The sequence below is a fragment of the Pocillopora damicornis genome, chromosome 2, assembly GCF_964200805.1.
Source record: "Pocillopora damicornis chromosome 2, jaPocDami1.2, whole genome shotgun sequence".
Lineage (NCBI taxonomy): Eukaryota > Metazoa > Cnidaria > Anthozoa > Scleractinia > Pocilloporidae > Pocillopora > Pocillopora damicornis.
The window spans coordinates 10,482,189-10,498,023 of record NC_142671.1 but is presented as its reverse complement, the minus strand read 5'-3'; the positions used below and the strand labels follow the sequence as shown (position 1 = coordinate 10,498,023).

The 15,835-nt window shown below is 36.6% G+C and overlaps 2 protein-coding genes and 1 non-coding gene across 3 annotated transcripts in view; 2 read left to right on the top strand and 1 right to left on the bottom strand.

The window, feature by feature from the left end:
- The first annotated feature begins 95 nt into the window (after positions 1-95).
- LOC149049849 (RNase MRP) lies at positions 96-390 on the top strand. The gene has a single exon (XR_016184510.1).
- Positions 391-1,593: 1,203 nt separating this feature from the next.
- LOC113670847 (LDLR chaperone boca) lies at positions 1,594-5,312 on the bottom strand. Its single transcript, XM_089195440.1, has 3 exons — positions 5,048-5,312; positions 4,201-4,451; positions 1,594-3,531 (listed from the first exon to the last, which is right to left on the bottom strand). Exons 1-3 carry the CDS (start codon positions 5,237-5,239, stop codon positions 3,360-3,362), a joined length of 615 nt encoding a protein of 204 aa, XP_089051566.1. The 5' UTR covers positions 5,240-5,312; the 3' UTR covers positions 1,594-3,359.
- A 37-nt stretch (positions 5,313-5,349) lies between these two features.
- LOC113670902 (ectopic P granules protein 5 homolog) overlaps positions 5,350-15,835 on the top strand; it is a 38,436-nt gene continuing 27,950 nt past the window's right edge. Inside the window, exons 1-12 of the mRNA XM_027187114.2 lie at positions 5,350-5,767; positions 5,889-6,689; positions 8,449-8,567; positions 9,413-9,505; positions 10,783-10,854; positions 11,296-11,418; positions 11,984-12,104; positions 12,563-12,708; positions 13,139-13,365; positions 13,961-14,004; positions 14,462-14,517; positions 15,399-15,519. Coding sequence (XP_027042915.2) covers positions 5,671-5,767; positions 5,889-6,689; positions 8,449-8,567; positions 9,413-9,505; positions 10,783-10,854; positions 11,296-11,418; positions 11,984-12,104; positions 12,563-12,708; positions 13,139-13,365; positions 13,961-14,004; positions 14,462-14,517; positions 15,399-15,519 — 2,020 coding nt within the window. The 5' untranslated portion in view covers positions 5,350-5,670. The remainder of the gene's footprint in view (positions 5,768-5,888; positions 6,690-8,448; positions 8,568-9,412; positions 9,506-10,782; positions 10,855-11,295; positions 11,419-11,983; positions 12,105-12,562; positions 12,709-13,138; positions 13,366-13,960; positions 14,005-14,461; positions 14,518-15,398; positions 15,520-15,835) is intronic.

The window sequence follows — 15,835 nt, the reverse complement described above, 5'->3', positions numbered from 1 at the left end:
CTCCTTGATTGGTAATTTTTCTAAGCCCTACATAACCGTTTGTTTGATTGGTGCATTAAAACAATATATACCAAGAGACGCGTTATTACATTGTGTGACACAGTGAAGACTTGCTACGAAGCTACAAACGGAGAAGGGCGCCCAGAATTCGTTTCTGATGGCTTACTTCTCATCAACGCTTTGTTGGCTTTGGGAAAAGTCCCCGGACATATGACAGAAAGTGTCAGTCGTAAAGAAACATGTTTTTCTTGAGTCTCCGGCTCTATGAGCCCGGCGGAGAAGCTTCAATCGCAGAGCTGCTGGACGAGAGAAGGACGTGGTCGAAGCAAAGTTATGCAAGGTGACATCAATCGCTGATGTTATCTGAACGGGGCTTACTCTCACTGTGTCTCACCATTTTTTTTAAATCTGAGAAAGTCAATGGCTAACGTTTGAGTAATTCCTCTGTCGTTTACCGAAAGTCGACAAGATTCTTTGTTTGACGCCACGTGGCGCAAACGTAGCGGCGAGTTTGTGGTTCATGGTGTCGTAGTGTGTTGCCTAATTTCTTTTATACAATTTACGACTGAATACAGATTAGCATGTCATGAATTCAATTTTGCCTTCTCATTAAATAAATCCTAACAAAGTGAGTGAAAGATTTACATTTGCATAGTACAGGTAAACATTAGGCACGATGTTTGGCACTTGTGTTGCGTATCGTTTTCTGGACCTTTTCCTAAGCTGTTAGTCCAGCCTTCGAATGGCTTCAATCAACTTAAAGATCAACACGAAACTGTGACACTTTGTAAATCGCGGCCTCTTTTGAAGAATCGAAGACACAGCAACTCTTTTTGCAGCCTGCAAGACCAAACATATTCAAGAAGGGATCCCGCGAGTGCATGCTGCAATCAAACCGAGACTTCGGTGAGAGGAAGTTTGTAATGGTCTTGCATTGATTTGAGTCACTTGAATATCGTCGGTTTTGCTGGAGAAGGGGCAAGATTATAAACTCAATATCTGTGATAATTTGGATTTGGCTGTGAGTGATTGCAGCAAGAGTGTGATTTGCTTCTTCCAAACATGCACTGTTCATCAGTGATACGTTTGGCTCCTAATGGTAACGCTTAGACTCTCTTTTTCTCCGTTGTCTTTTCCACAGACTAAACATTCTCAACAATATTGGTAAATTGTTTTGAAGGGTTTTGAAAGCCAAAATAAAAAGGCAGAGATTTAGAACGGGCATATTTCCGGATTCTCACCTCGTCAACTTATTCAAGGCTGAATTAAAATCTGGTGAGCTTGATTATAACAAGGGTGGGAAGCCCAGGAACACGGAAAATTCAATGGACAACAACATGAAAAAAGAACTTGCTTGAAGTCTGAGAATTGGGTGGGTCACTGTCACCAGGCAGGTGGTCACAATCTTCCTGTCTTCGTACTCCTCTATACTCTAACCTCTAGCTTGTCATTTATACAAGGAAACAAGGGTGCAAATATATGCTTGCCAGGAGTAACTTTGGCTTTTCAAGTAGAGAAAACATCACTTGTGTGCTTTGATAAACAACTTGACTGCAACAAAATGAGGAAATTTTCAAACAAACAAACCAGCACTTCACAAAATTAGTAATCATTTAATATGCATTTTGCTTGAAAAAAAGTGAAAAAACCAAGTTTTCCAAGAGTACAATATGAATAATTGATTTACTTCAAAATTGATTACCTATAATGATATTGACCAAATATTGTGAGGAGAGATCAGAGTCTTCAAGTATTATCAATGTCCAAGCCGAATGAAAAAAAGCTTTTGGTTCTGTGCCTTTTGCACTACATTGCAAGGTCTGAAAACAAAAATTATGTAAATCTACAGAGAAAAAATCTTCTCTACATCTGAACCAGCAAACTTTTGAGGAAACACATAGGACTTCCAATGTCAATCCATGTTCAACTGTTTGTATGACTAAAACAAAGGTACTCCAGATAAAATCAGTTTTGGTGGGAGATTCCCATGAATACCAGCCATGAGCAGTTCCTCCTTTTTGGCAGTCTGTCGTGCGAGTCAAAAAGAATAAATGAAAAAAAAAATTGATGTCAGTGCACCACAGTGTATCAACGTCACTCCTACAAATCCCTGTGGTGCAATAACAATTTTTTCACTGATATTTTTTACTTGTGCAACAGACTACACCAGAAAGGAGGGACTGCTTGTAGTCTACGATGGATACAAATGTAGAGACCATCACTTTTCAAGTGTTAAGAAAACTGTGCTGTAAGAAGAATCACTTAGTATTTGATAGTTCTTGTCACAGAAACCTGATGCAAAGCTTTCACAAATGCAAAGATAAATGAACCAGTTTCCCACTTGCCAGAGTGACCCCACTTGGCTAGAGCACAGCCCTGTGATTTGTTCCTTGTAAGGATTTTTAGATTACAAAAACCTAATCAAAACCTAAAGCTAAGAAAATATGTGACACATCCTTTAAACATTTTCACATGTCTCAGGAAATTTATAAATCTACATAATCAACCTAAGTCTCTTCATAAATCAGGAGCTTTGCTTGCATCCTACAAAATGTATTTTGTTCCAGTAATAGGTCTGATGTGGATTTCTCTCGCATACTTTAGCAGGTTGCCAAGATCCTTCTGGCTCCTTTCAATGTCTTTTGCTCGCTTCTGTCTCTGGTTACCTGCCATGTTTAACCCCTTAAAACCTAAGAGTTACCAGCATCTAATTTCTCCTTATAGTTTTACTTCCAAATTGTTCATAAAGATCATGAGAATATATGAAATGATTGCCAACATAAGAAGCTGATTGTTAAACAAACACTTGTAGTCAGTACCAAATGAAATGTGGTAGTTTCTAAAACAAGGAATGACCTAAAAAGACCTAAAATGATCTTGAGTGATTTCTAAAATGACCCAAAATAACCTAAAATGACCTTGAGTGATTTCTAAAATGACCTAAAATAACCTAAAATGACCTTGACTGATTTCTAAAATGACCTAAAATGACCTAAAATGACCTTGAGTTTGCAGCACTGACAAAATCTGGATTGGACTGGTTGGATATTAGGTTATTTTAGGTCATTTTAGAAATCACTCAAGGTAATTTTGGGTCATTTTAAGTCATTTTAGAAATCAATCATGGCCATATTTTAGATCATTTTGGGTCATTCCTTGTTTTAGTAACTTCCAATGAAATGTATAGAGATGACTATGGATATTTTGGATACTAATGTTAGTGTGTAGAAGGTTAAACAGCGTGAAGCATCATCTCAAGTTTACAGTAACCTTTAACTCCAGAGTTAACATATTAATAAAAATACCAGCTGGAAATAATGTACAATTCTTTAACATTATTAATGAGAAATGGCATCACATCAGAGTTCAGTTTTAGCTGTTGGATCACTTTTTGCACCAGCTCCTGGGAACTGCTGATTGTCAAATTCAACTAATTTACAATCTGGCTGAGTAATCAGAAAATCTTTGACATCCCAAGCCAAGCTACCATCCTTGAGCATGAAGAGAGCACGGTCATCTGCAACAATATACCTGAGCATAGACAGAAGATTCATAAATAGTGAATTACTTCAGGCAGGTTATTTGCAGAGACTCTTGGTAGATCTACTTTGTGCATCGAACAATTCTTTCATCCATCCTTTCTTCCCTTTTTTAAAACAGGAAATTATTTCAAATACTAGACACAACTCACAGTGGAGTCAAATAGACTGAATCAAACTTAAATTGCAGACATGTAACAAAAAGATGAGGGACAGGTTCATGTCACCTTTATGTCCACTTAGCGAAAGTCACAAATATGACATAAGTAATGCAATCAAATTATATGTGTGTGTGTTGCTGCATAACAGCTATATATATATGTTGCTGTGTAACAGCTGAACAAAACATCCAAATTTATTGCCACATCAATTGTGCAAATGTTAAAGTATGTTAATGATGGTTATGAATATTCTTGTCATTTTAATCCCCTGAAGAGTGAGTTAATCACAAAACAGGCTGATTGGGATGAAATTGTAGTCTCTTTGTTTTTTACTATCTCAATAAATATCATGCTCTACTTCTACATATCAAGAACTGTACTATGGAAAAATCAAACACAGACTTCACATATATATGTATACATAAATAATATTTGTAAAAAAGAATGCCTAACAGGACAAAAATGAGACTTAAGACATATATTCATGTGTTGTATAATACCTTTCAATCTGAAATTGAGCATTGAAAAGACTTGTCTGCCACCTTGCAGTTATCTGTTCTGTTTCTTTTTTACTTGGATTCCCAGCCACTGACACAAACATCATGATAACTTTCCCCTTCTTAGATGCTTTCAAAAGAGCCATTGGGTCATTCTTGAACTGTTGAGGATCAAAGCCTCCACCTGGCAGTGGTGGCTTTCTGGGGTCATTGTCATCATACCGATCTTCTTCCTCAATATCTTCATCATTTTCCTAAGTGAAGGAGAGAACATGTAACTAAAGAGCTTCTACATGGTTGAACATTTATCCATGTGAAACTCCTAAGATCAGCACAAGTGTACATTGGAACTCACTTTAGAGGTCCCTTTAACAGCACTGAAATATATAGAGATTATAAGAGCTTACCATTTGAATGGGAACAAAGCCAATGCCCTAAAAATGGAGGTGTCCCCTGGGCTGGGGTGTTCCTTAACATAAATCCAACTATCATAAGGCTATTTGAATTGAAAGCCATTACACAAAGAGTGAGTCTCAGGGACTCTACAACACGGAAGAAAAGCCCTTGAAAGAAACTTAAGAGACAACAATCGAGATTGAATCCATCCCTGAAAAAATGGAAAATGTGTGTTCCAATCAAATTCACCTCAAAATATTAAGAGGCCATCGGTATAATAAATTTCAGAGCATCAAATGTTTTCATAATAGCTCTGAAGAAAATTTAACCTTAAAACTAATGCCATTCTATTCCAAATACCTTAAGTGAGTCTACAATCTATGGTTAATGATTCTGACACCCTTAAGCGAGAAGTTAAAAAGAAAAACAACAATGTTTATGTCTTCGTGCTTACTTCCCATTGGTCGAGTAATTTGTGCAGATCTGCTTCCGTGTAATCCATCACATTCTTGCCTATTTTACTGCTCTTTTCCTTCTTGTTCTTCGGATCTGGTTTCTTCTCTTTGCCAAGGCAACCGTCTTCCAGAAGAACGACCAGAAACAATGTTAAAAATAGAAAAGCGAACTTGCAAGAGTGTCTCGCCATCAAAACCTCCGAGTTCGCGTATGCCTCAGAACGTGCTGGAAACACCACGTACCTATCGAAGCTTAGCTTCTCGTGGCTGTATAACATCGCTGGCTCATTTGAAAAAAATCGTAAACATAGAAGGCTCTTACAATAAAAACCGGTTTGAGTGCTCTCTAAAAGGAGTCCCTAAAGATACGCTGAGTGTCTTTATATGTACATAATCACTTATAAATTTCTAAAAAAGACAATGAATTGTCATGAAAACTGTTTTCTGGACTAAATTTCACTCACATTTTTTCCGCGAAGTTCCAAAGTTCGCGCCATCTTTAATTTGCAAACCGGAAGTTCTCAAAGAGTCATGGGATAGACCCTTGATTTGGAAGTGACTGAATCCTGATAGGAGCAGACCCATAATAGATTTTGCGAAAATCAGCTGAATTAGACATGCGATGGAAGCTACCAAACCGAAGAGGAAACATAAGCGAAGATCTAAAGACGCGGCCACAAAATCTGCATCAGCGGGGAAAGAATATGAAGCCTCAAAAGGTCTATAATGCTTATGTTTCATCGCGGAGGGTTTTGTTTTGTTTTGAAAACACAGCGATTTACGAAATGTATCATGTCATTTCTATTTTTTTTTATGTTAGTCCTGTCCATTTTTTTACAGATGCTACTCTCAGTACTGTTTCTGAAGGGGAAACAAATGAAGTGACAAAGCTAAGTGAAAATGCTTTCGCAGCTGAGCCCGTGACAGAAGATTCAGTGACTACTCTCCTTCCCGGCACTTCTCAATTAGCTGAGAAAAATGAAGAGGTTTTACCCTCACAAAAGGACGAAAATGAGACTGAGGATGTCAAAGAACTGGAGAGTTTCAACAGTGAGACAAAATCAAATGTGAATGCTTCAGAAACTGAAGATGACAATGAATCAAAATCTTCAGCTCATGCAGATCATAGTGTTAAAGATGAACCTAAAAAATGTTCAACACTTGAAAATCAAGCTGTCCATACAAGTATAGCACAGGCTACAACTGGAGTTGAAATGGGCACAAATAATCAAATTCCTGATCAATTACAGAAAGAAAATGCGATTGAAACAGATAGAGGTCTAATAAGGGAAACTTTAGAACTGGAGTACAAAGATAAGAGTAAAGATGAAGCTCAGAGTGATGTTAACAAACCTGAATTTATGTCAACACTAGAAAATGTTGTTGTCAGTGAAAGTACAACACAGGTTACCACAGGGGATGAAATAGAGAGAAGTCGTCAAATTCCTGCTCAAGTAGAGAAAACACAAGAAAATGAAACAAGTGTAACTTTGAGTAGCAGCAGATCACAACAGGATGACAAAGTCAACAGTTCTGGAAATTTACTACCACAAATTGGTGACAGGGAGTTACCAGTAAGCAATGAGGATGTAAGAACACCTCAGTTATATCCAGAACTAGACTCTTCTGCCAAAAAGTCAGGTAAGGCCTAATTGGCTCCTCACTTATATATTGCACCTTGTTAGATGTTAAAAATAGACAAGTACATGTTTACCTGTAATCTACATGAATGTTTAAATTAAGGGAAAGAGATATTTTTGTTGTAGATCTGATCCAATCCAAAGTTGCTCAAAGTTTTGCAACAATGTTCCCTGAGTGGCATTTTGGATAGCTTTGTGTGGATTAACCCTTTAACTCCCATGAGTGACCAAGACAGAATTTCTCCTTACAATATCAATACAATATCAAGCAGACAAGTGATGAGGATAGAGAAAAATATCAGTTAGAGGATTATAGGTTGATCCAATGCCAAATTCTCCAAACTAACGACACAAGAACTGTTTGGCAGACAGTAAGGAGAATTACTAATGGGATATTGGAAGTTGAAGGGTTAAAAAAGAATTAGAAAGGTGGTAAATTTTAAGCTTGGAAATGAAATGAAGAACAATGTTTTTGTTATCTTGTTAAGAGTATGGGACCTGGAATAAACTGTGAATTGCCATGACGCATCAGCCTCGTACCTGTGGTTTTCTGTGCTCTGCCACTAAGCCACAGAGATTCTAAAGTGAGCCAGGCAATTGGTTAATTCATATATATTACACATACTGCTAGGATCAGTAGTATCAAAAGCCTCATATGTGACTTAATATAAGAAGAGCATATGAACCTAGTAATGGCATTGCACATTATAGAGTCTCTGTGGCTCAGTGCTAGAGGGTTGGAGTACAGAATTTGAAGGTCTAAGGTTTGATTCCTTATGATAGCTTGCATTTTTAGTTTGCATTATCCTAGTGTTCAGACAAAAACATATCTTTCTTAACTATATTACCAAGCTTAAAATTGGCCATCCTCCTTATTCTGTTGAATCAAACAAGGCTTTTGACTTTACTGATCCTACTAGTATACAGGACGTGTGTCACATATATGTATGAACCTTGTAATGGCCTTTGGCTCAGTGGTAGAGCATTAGAGCACACAATCCATACATCTGAGGTTAGCTTTCTCATTGGGACTCAGAATTTTCCTGTGTTCCATGCTCGCAGTAAGATAAAGAACAAAAGATCTTTCATTGATATACCCAAATTTTCCAAAGACAATCAGAAAGATACATTTTGACAAAACCTTCTCCATTGTGATCATTTTATCTTCAGGTTTTGAGAAAATACCACTCCCTCCTGAAGCAGTTTTTTAAGATAATGTGTCAGTCAAGGATTTAATCATGAATGGTTTTTTTTTGTTTGGCAAAAAGAAATTGGTTAACGCAGGCAAGAGAATTGTGTCCAGGGCCTAGTTGTTCAAAGCTGGGTTAAGATAACTCAGGGTTAATATGAAATCTGGTTTCAGATCTGAAAGCTGTTAGAGAAAAATCCATCTAATTCACTTTGTCCAAAATATGGTCATTGGATGCTTTAAAAAGAAAAGAGAAAATTATCCAGAAAAGGCATTTGAACAAAGACATACAGAAACCTGGATTTAAATTTAATCCTGGGTTAGCACTAATCAACCTTTGAACTACCGGGCCCAGTTATAGATATTTATTAAATTTTGTTCCCAAGGATGAGCATGGCAAATGCATGAAACATGATAGGGTAATAACCTATTACTTATATGAGAGGTACTACTAGTTTTCAGCAAGATATTACTAAATGGACAGAGGCAGAAGAGAGAGTTTTTGTTTCTTTGTTTGATAAATCCCTGTATATCAATTGTTTACCATTTTGGTGACTTTCCTCACAAACAGTAACAAGCATAAGGCAGTACAGAATGACTCTAGAAGCATTTAGTGAAGACCATCTGAAAACTCTGTACTTCAACCCTCTGTTGGAACAGATGGAAGATTTTGTGGAGCACTTTATTAAGGTATGAGTCAAACAAACACCAGTGAACTTTGCTGTGTTCCTGGGAGTGGATTGCCTGTGGTGGTATTTAAATAGTTGATAATGTGTGGTTTGCACTTGTTGTTTTTCAAATATTCCTTTGTTTCAACATTTTCAAACCAATTTAATTTTGACTTTCCTTCGTCTCTGATCTTTTAAGGTTACCAGAATCTTACATGTCAGCAAAGAAAAACTTATTGAAATTAACCTGATTTGAAAATTTTTGAAGCAACGAATATCTTTTACCACACCACATATCTCAGTAAACAAGAAGGTGACTTGAATGATAAGCACCGAATTAAAAGGTTCTGCATGGCATTATCTTGATTAGCTCTTACACATGATGATATCATTATTTAATGGAAATTTTTCCTTTAGCCCTGTTTGCACTAAAATTGTCACAAGTCTCTGTTGTGTTCTTGTTTGTTTCATGTGGTTATTCTTTTGATTTCAGTGTTGGGTACTTTCCAATCAATATTCACAGGTCTGCACCTTAAAAGTGAGGGGAGGCAGCTAGGGAAGCCTGTATTTGTGGCAACAATCAATTTAAAATCTCCCTCCAAAGATACGCCATTCTTACTTGCCCATGCATAACAATTGCCAGACTGCATACAATTAAATTTTAACAAAGTTTATGGAATAGACCATCTTTGTATGCACTACCACTATTATGGCTATTAGCCAGCATCTGAAGAACACAACCACTTATCATAAATTCCTGATGTTCTCTTACTGATGACAAAGGGCACTCATGCTCTTTTTCATCAGTTGTTTAAAATGTTTTGTCTAGTATGCAGTTCTGACATGCGCATTTAACTTAATTGACAGATTAGCAAACAAGATGATCATGAGTTCTATGAACTTGTGAATGCTTACTTCAGAGGGAGAAATGCTCTGGCAATGGCCATAAAGGAATATGAGGTTTGTATGTAGTATCCAGGAAAACTAGAATGAAGGATTCCTAGCCTGAAGCAGTGGTTTCAACAAAAGCCAGTTACCAGTGGTTTATACTAATCTATAAGACCTCTCACTGCAGTCTATTTAGCCTGTGATTAGGCTCTGGTATTTGTGGTGCTACCGTAATTTCCGGTCGTTTACCCGCGGGTAATCTGTTGATTTTGCATTAAACGCGCGCCACTGCGGGTAATAGGGAGGTGCGGGTTATGTGACAATTTTAAAATCCAGTGGTAGTTGAATTGAAAAAAAAAAATATCACCAACATGCGTTTCCACCTCTCAAGTAAATTTTATTGTGTTAATTGTGCCGCAGAGGCACGAAAACATGATGCCGACTCGAGTTTATTTCACGCATAATTAGTTGCGCGACGAACAAATTATTATCGGCACGCGTGAAAACAAAACCTTGATGGTAACAAAAATTATCCATAGATATCCGGCGCATCAGTAACAAATTTCCATTTAACACTAGCTTGAGCTAAAGAGAATTTTCCCGTTTTAAGAGACTTGTTAAGCCCAATAGAACCGGAGATATCGAATTTTTCAGAAATCGCCGACAGTACTTTATAATTCAAGTTTTAATACTCACCCAGCTTTTTTTCAACAAATCAACATGGCGCTGAACGATCGCTCGCACAAAATGTGGCCACAAATTCGCATTCTGTCAAGTATGAAACGTTGAGATTTGGGCATGGGCCGCTAGTGTTTTTACTGTATAATCTTATCAATAAAGTACATGCTAATATTGACACAGCATTGTGCACGCGTCTGAATTTCTTTGACCTTTAAACTCGACAAAGACGCTTTCAAGTTTTCGAAAGTTGGATCAGACAACTTTTAAAAGACTGAAATGTATCACCTTAATGTCACGTTTTCGCCACCAAAAAGTTGAATAACAACGTGCGGGTTATCCACCAGTGCGGGTAATCTGTTGACATTTTTTTTCGCCGTATGCAATAATCGGCCGGTGCGGGTAATCGGCCGTGCGGGTAAACGACCGGAAATTACGGTACATGTAAATTGCAACTCCTGCTTGTGGTTAATAGTTACATGTAATGATGATAAGTTAAGTATCTTATATACAAAATATTTATTGTTGTTAATAATTGTCAATATTTATGATTCAATTTGTCAGTTCAGTTAACAAGAACCAATAGAGAAAATTTCAAATTGCCATAAATTATGTTCTGTGTCAGTGTTTCTTGTATCCTGATAATAAAGAGTTACTTTTGGTTTTAATAGATTGTTCTTGCTGAGTGCGAGAAGAAGAAAGAGCAACTATGGATTGACAAAAACTTCTCAGTTACAGCTCAGGTAATGAAGTTATTAAGACTGACTTGTCGCCATCTGGTAGATTGATTGAATAACTGACTTATGTCTAATTGACTTTTAAACTAATTGAGTGACTTAAGTTTGTGCTTGATTGACTGACTGACTGTTTGACTAACTCGTTAATTAACTGAGAATTAAGTGACTGAGGGATTGACAGACTGGTAGACTGAATGACTGACTGACTGACAGACAGACAGATTCATTGGTTTTTTGACTGGCTTTTTAATGGTAGATTTGTTTATTGACTCACTTACTGGCTAATTGACAGACCCAACCACTCACTGACTGCCAGGTTTGTTTTGATAAATCACTTAGTGGACTGATCACATTTGCACATAAATGTTTATTTATTTAAGACAAGATTATATTTCACTTGAGTGCTTATTGATAAGTTGACTACTATTGACCACAATCCAATTGCAGGGAAAATGTCTGGACCAGGTAAATGTCACACACAACCATAGTTACCAGCAAGTGGAGTTAAATGCTGGTGTTCCTGGTGAGATTGAGAGCATGCTTGGAAAACTTCACAAAGCTTTACATGAGGTAACATAGTCATAAAGGCACTTGGAACTCAGGTGACTGTTTTCCTGAAAGTTTATTATAATATGGTATTACTGAACAAATTGGGCTGAGTGTATCCCATTTTTACTATAAGGTCCAAAGTGTACCATCTCTATCTTAAATAAAAAGGAGCGCTCCCTCAGGATTTAGAACATCAACCAAAGGTTTATTAGCCAGAGGCTGCTTAACCCTATATTAGAACCTGATTATGGCATGTACCTATCACACACATACCTAATATTTTTTTTTTCTGGCTCCAAGTGACCACAAAATATCAGAAAAATTTGTAAGCCACCATTTAATTGGAAAAATGGAAGCAAACAAAGAGCTCAAAGATTGTAAAAGCTTTGTATGGTTCAACAGACTGTTCCAGACATTTAGTGAGTTGACCAAAACATGGTAATTAATATTGATAGAGACAGTTACATAGGAATGAAAAGTGAGGGAGATTTGGGTCAGGTTGTGTAATGAAAACCAGACCCAAACACTTCCCTCATTTTTTGCTCTGCTGCTACTTTATCTAATATTAATACTTTTGTCTTTTCAGACTCTTGCTTTGCAAAGATACACGTGTCAGCTTGCTCGGCTTCACATTGATATGTACATCTTTGACATGCTGTCTCAATCACCCATTTCAAGGAATGTTTCATCTGAGACACTAGTGACTGGTAAAAAGGAACCTCATCACCTTGGCAGACATCTGCCCTTAACCATGTTTGCAAGTTCTACCATTATAATGATTAGAATTATTATTTAATAATTATAATTATTATTAATTTGTTTCACAACAGTCTCATCTAAGCTGTAGACAACTGATCTTGAACTTTGTGAGGCCCAATATTTCATGTATATGCTTGCATTTTTTTTGCAAAATTTTCACCCGAAGTTAAGGCACATGATGTGGCCTAATTTTTTTCTCTCTGATTCAAGGTTTTTTCCTTTGTTTTAAACTCATACTAAGGCACAAACTTAGACACATTCTTGAGAAGGATACAGCTTCAAACCAATACTGAATTTGAACCACACAGTCTGTATACAAGACCTGATTTACTTGTACAATCATATAACTAGAGGATTCCAAGTAAATCAGGCTAGTAAGCTAACACAGTTTCCTTTTTCAATTTAGAATTGTGCCCTGTTGAACAGAGTCCAGATATTCAGGCTGAGGTCCAGAGGTTGAGAGACTGCATCAGTGTATTGTTCATGTTTGTTCGACAGCCAATTCAAGATGAAGAGTTTGTCACAATTTTGAATGGCTGGATGGAACAGCTGGTATGGTGTGGTTTGTTTATTTTAATGAGGCACAGTTAGGGTGCAGTTTTGTCAGTGTTTGCAGCTGGCTTTGTGAAATTAGCTTTTTTGCGTGAAGGCTTATTAAGGCTTGTCCCATCCCAAGCAAAGGGATAGGTGTGGATGAGGTTCTGTTTCACCTCTTTTAAAATCATTATGCATTGTAAAAATTAATATGGCCCAAAAATGTGGAATGGTGATCAAACTAGTCCAGAAAATGGGCTACATCATTCATGATAGGTAATGTGTAGGTGACTGTTATAACAACATGGTGTCATGGTGGGCAATGTATTGGTTATAAATTGGCCGAGACATAATTATCACCATGTCCAAACACAAACAATGTATTTTTTTTTCTTCATTTCTATAAAACATTTTCAAGAAAAGCAGTGATATATGGTCCTTTCAACAGGTTGCTGTTCTTCTGCGTGTAGCTTGCCTGGCAGATCTTGTATTCTTGTTAAATCACTTGCTGAGGTGTCCTCCAGGATTCACTAGTAAAATTGCCCAATTCATCCAGTTTCCTGTACCGCAATTCAAAAGCCATGGATATAACGTGGTAGATGAACCATATTACTGGGACAATCCTTTAGTTCATCATTTTGTGGCTATGTTATCTTCTCTGCTTCTGCCTGTCAGGTAACCTAATGCTGAAGGAGCACACTAATTTTAAGTGTGCTTTCTCAGCCCTTTTGCCTAAACTTGATTTCTTCTTTGCATTTATCAAATGCTCTTACCCAATTTTAAGTACTCATCTTTTGTTTTTAATGTGTCTCCTTCTCATGTATGCTTATGTAATAGAGCATGAACATAAAGCATGGATGTATTCAGATCACATGTGCTATTTATGGACACATTTTAGCATGAAAAACATTACGAAATTTTAGTTAATTAAAGAAAAATCCCTCATGTTGGAAGCTAACCACTGGAATATTGTTCTAGTGCAACAAAAGAGCTGAGCCTGAAACTTGCACTTTTCGAATCAAGCACCATAACACACTTAGCCAAGTTGTTCCAAGATTGGCTTGCATATTAAAATCACAGTGTTGAGATTTTTTTTCATTAGTATTGACCTGTCAATTTACTTGGAGTCAGCAATTTGTGAATTGTTTTCATTAATTTTAACTTTTTTAGTAAACATAAAGGTTATTAATAAATGCTTACTTCAGTACACTGCAAAACATTTGTTTTTTGTTATGGGTGAATGTAATTTCATGTCATGTTGTTTTTTCAGGGAAAGAGACAGATATTTGCAAAAACTTGCTCTTGGAAAAGAAGGTACGGCTATTGCTCATTCAAGTCCAGTTGTCATAATTGAACAATATACTCACTCTATGAAAGCCTTGACTTGGAGCCTTTTAAATTGAAACTTCCTCATATGACTTAGGGGTACATGTGAGGTTTGAAGTAAGTGTCTCTACAATTCTATTGAGATCATGATACTAAGGATAATGGATAATGTACTTAACAATTACTATGATTTCTCCTGGGTGATTACAGACTGCAATGTAGGCAGTCTGCTGGGTTGAAAGTTGCAAATCACCCCTTGAAAGGCAATACCAGAGATAATCATTATGATATCTAATATTGTTTTGTTGATTTTAAAGATATAATAAATAAAAATAATTTCTATTTGTCATCTGTTGCTAAAAAATAAGCTCAGTTATTGATGCTGCATTGCAAAGGATTTATCCATTCAAAGACATTCACCTCACATTGAATTTGTATTCCTCAGCTGCCATAGGATCAATCAGTTGGACCATTGTGGATGATGATGGAGAGTCCTTGGAGGTTAGCTCTATTTAATTTCATACAGTGGGTTGACCTCTGGTTAAATGTATCTGTTGTAGACTTTGTGTCCAAATTGTGTCCAGTAGGTTTGTCCAGAAAATGTATCTTTCCTTTTGTATTTTTTGCTATTACTAATAAATGATTCAAAAGACAATGAGGATAAAATGTAAATAAAATTGTACTTTCCTTGAAGATACAACTGGAGATCTTCAAAAAGTTTTTTGAGCTTCTCAGTCCTAGATTCTCAAACCTTGATTCTTGATCCTTGAATCCTTGATTCTTGAAAGTTTTGAGGATTGAGAATTGATTTGAGACTGTTAACTTACGTGTACTTTTGACCGATACTGTACATGTAAATCTTATACTTGTAAGTACATGTACTCATATACTGGGCAGGGAGGACAATTGTGAAAATATTCAGCCTGACATTATGAAATGTAGACCAATTTAAGAGAAGACTAAGAGCCAAGTATTCTTGTGTCCTTCCCTGAGCCTATGTTTTCGCAGTCAATGAGTATTTTATCACAATGGCTGCTGCATTTCTTTCTGTCTTTTTTTCTCTCAGCTCACATCTTAAGCATTATACAGCTTTTTCTAACCTTGCTCACACCATTGCATATGGTCCTCATACTTGGACTTTTGTCTACTGTTTTTAAAGAACTATGCATGCAGGGCTGTATGGTTCATGCAATAGCATTTTGTAATATTTATTTATTAATAATGTTGTCATCAAACTACTGTATGCTTCCTGGTACAACAACCAGGAGATGCTCCACCATTGCAGGCCACTAGGCTTGTTTGTAGACTTACTCATATGAAGACTTACTTTTTGCATCCATTTTTTGAATAATGGTGTACTGTGCACTTTTGTTTTCCTTTAGGATGAAGATCCAGAAACAAGCTGGGTGCTGATTCAAGAGAATGATCTCATAGCACTGTTCTCACAGTTTCCATTTGATGCCATTTTCAAGCACTTACTCAAAATGGACCCAAACATTCCTAGTAAGTCCTCATTTAGTTTATTATGAAAAGTAATAAAAAACCCTGAACAATTATGGTAAATGTATCTGCAAGAATTACTCCCTGAAAAACACCAAAATTTGAAAGTGTCTGCCAATGTTCTTCCTTAAAGGTCTCGAATATTTTTGATAAGCAACATCATACACTAAACTTGACCCCCATAAAATGGCAGAACTGTAGAACCATAACTGTCTAGTGAGAAGATCTGGCCTAAATTATGCTTAGACAGATACACTTAATAGTGACTATGATAATGAAAACAAAGTAATTTATTGGCAACTATTATTGACATTTTTCA

Coding starts and splice junctions, on each gene's coding strand:
- LOC113670847 (XM_089195440.1), bottom strand. CDS start 5,239: ATGGCGAGACACTCTTGCAAGTTCGCTTTTCTATTTTTAACATTGTTT. Junction 4,452..5,047: donor AATTACTCGACCAATGGGAA/GTAAGCACGAAG, acceptor TCCTTCACTTAG/GAAAATGATGAAGATATTGA. Junction 3,532..4,200: donor GCTCAATTTCAGATTGAAAG/GTATTATACAAC, acceptor GTCTATGCTCAG/GTATATTGTTGCAGATGACC.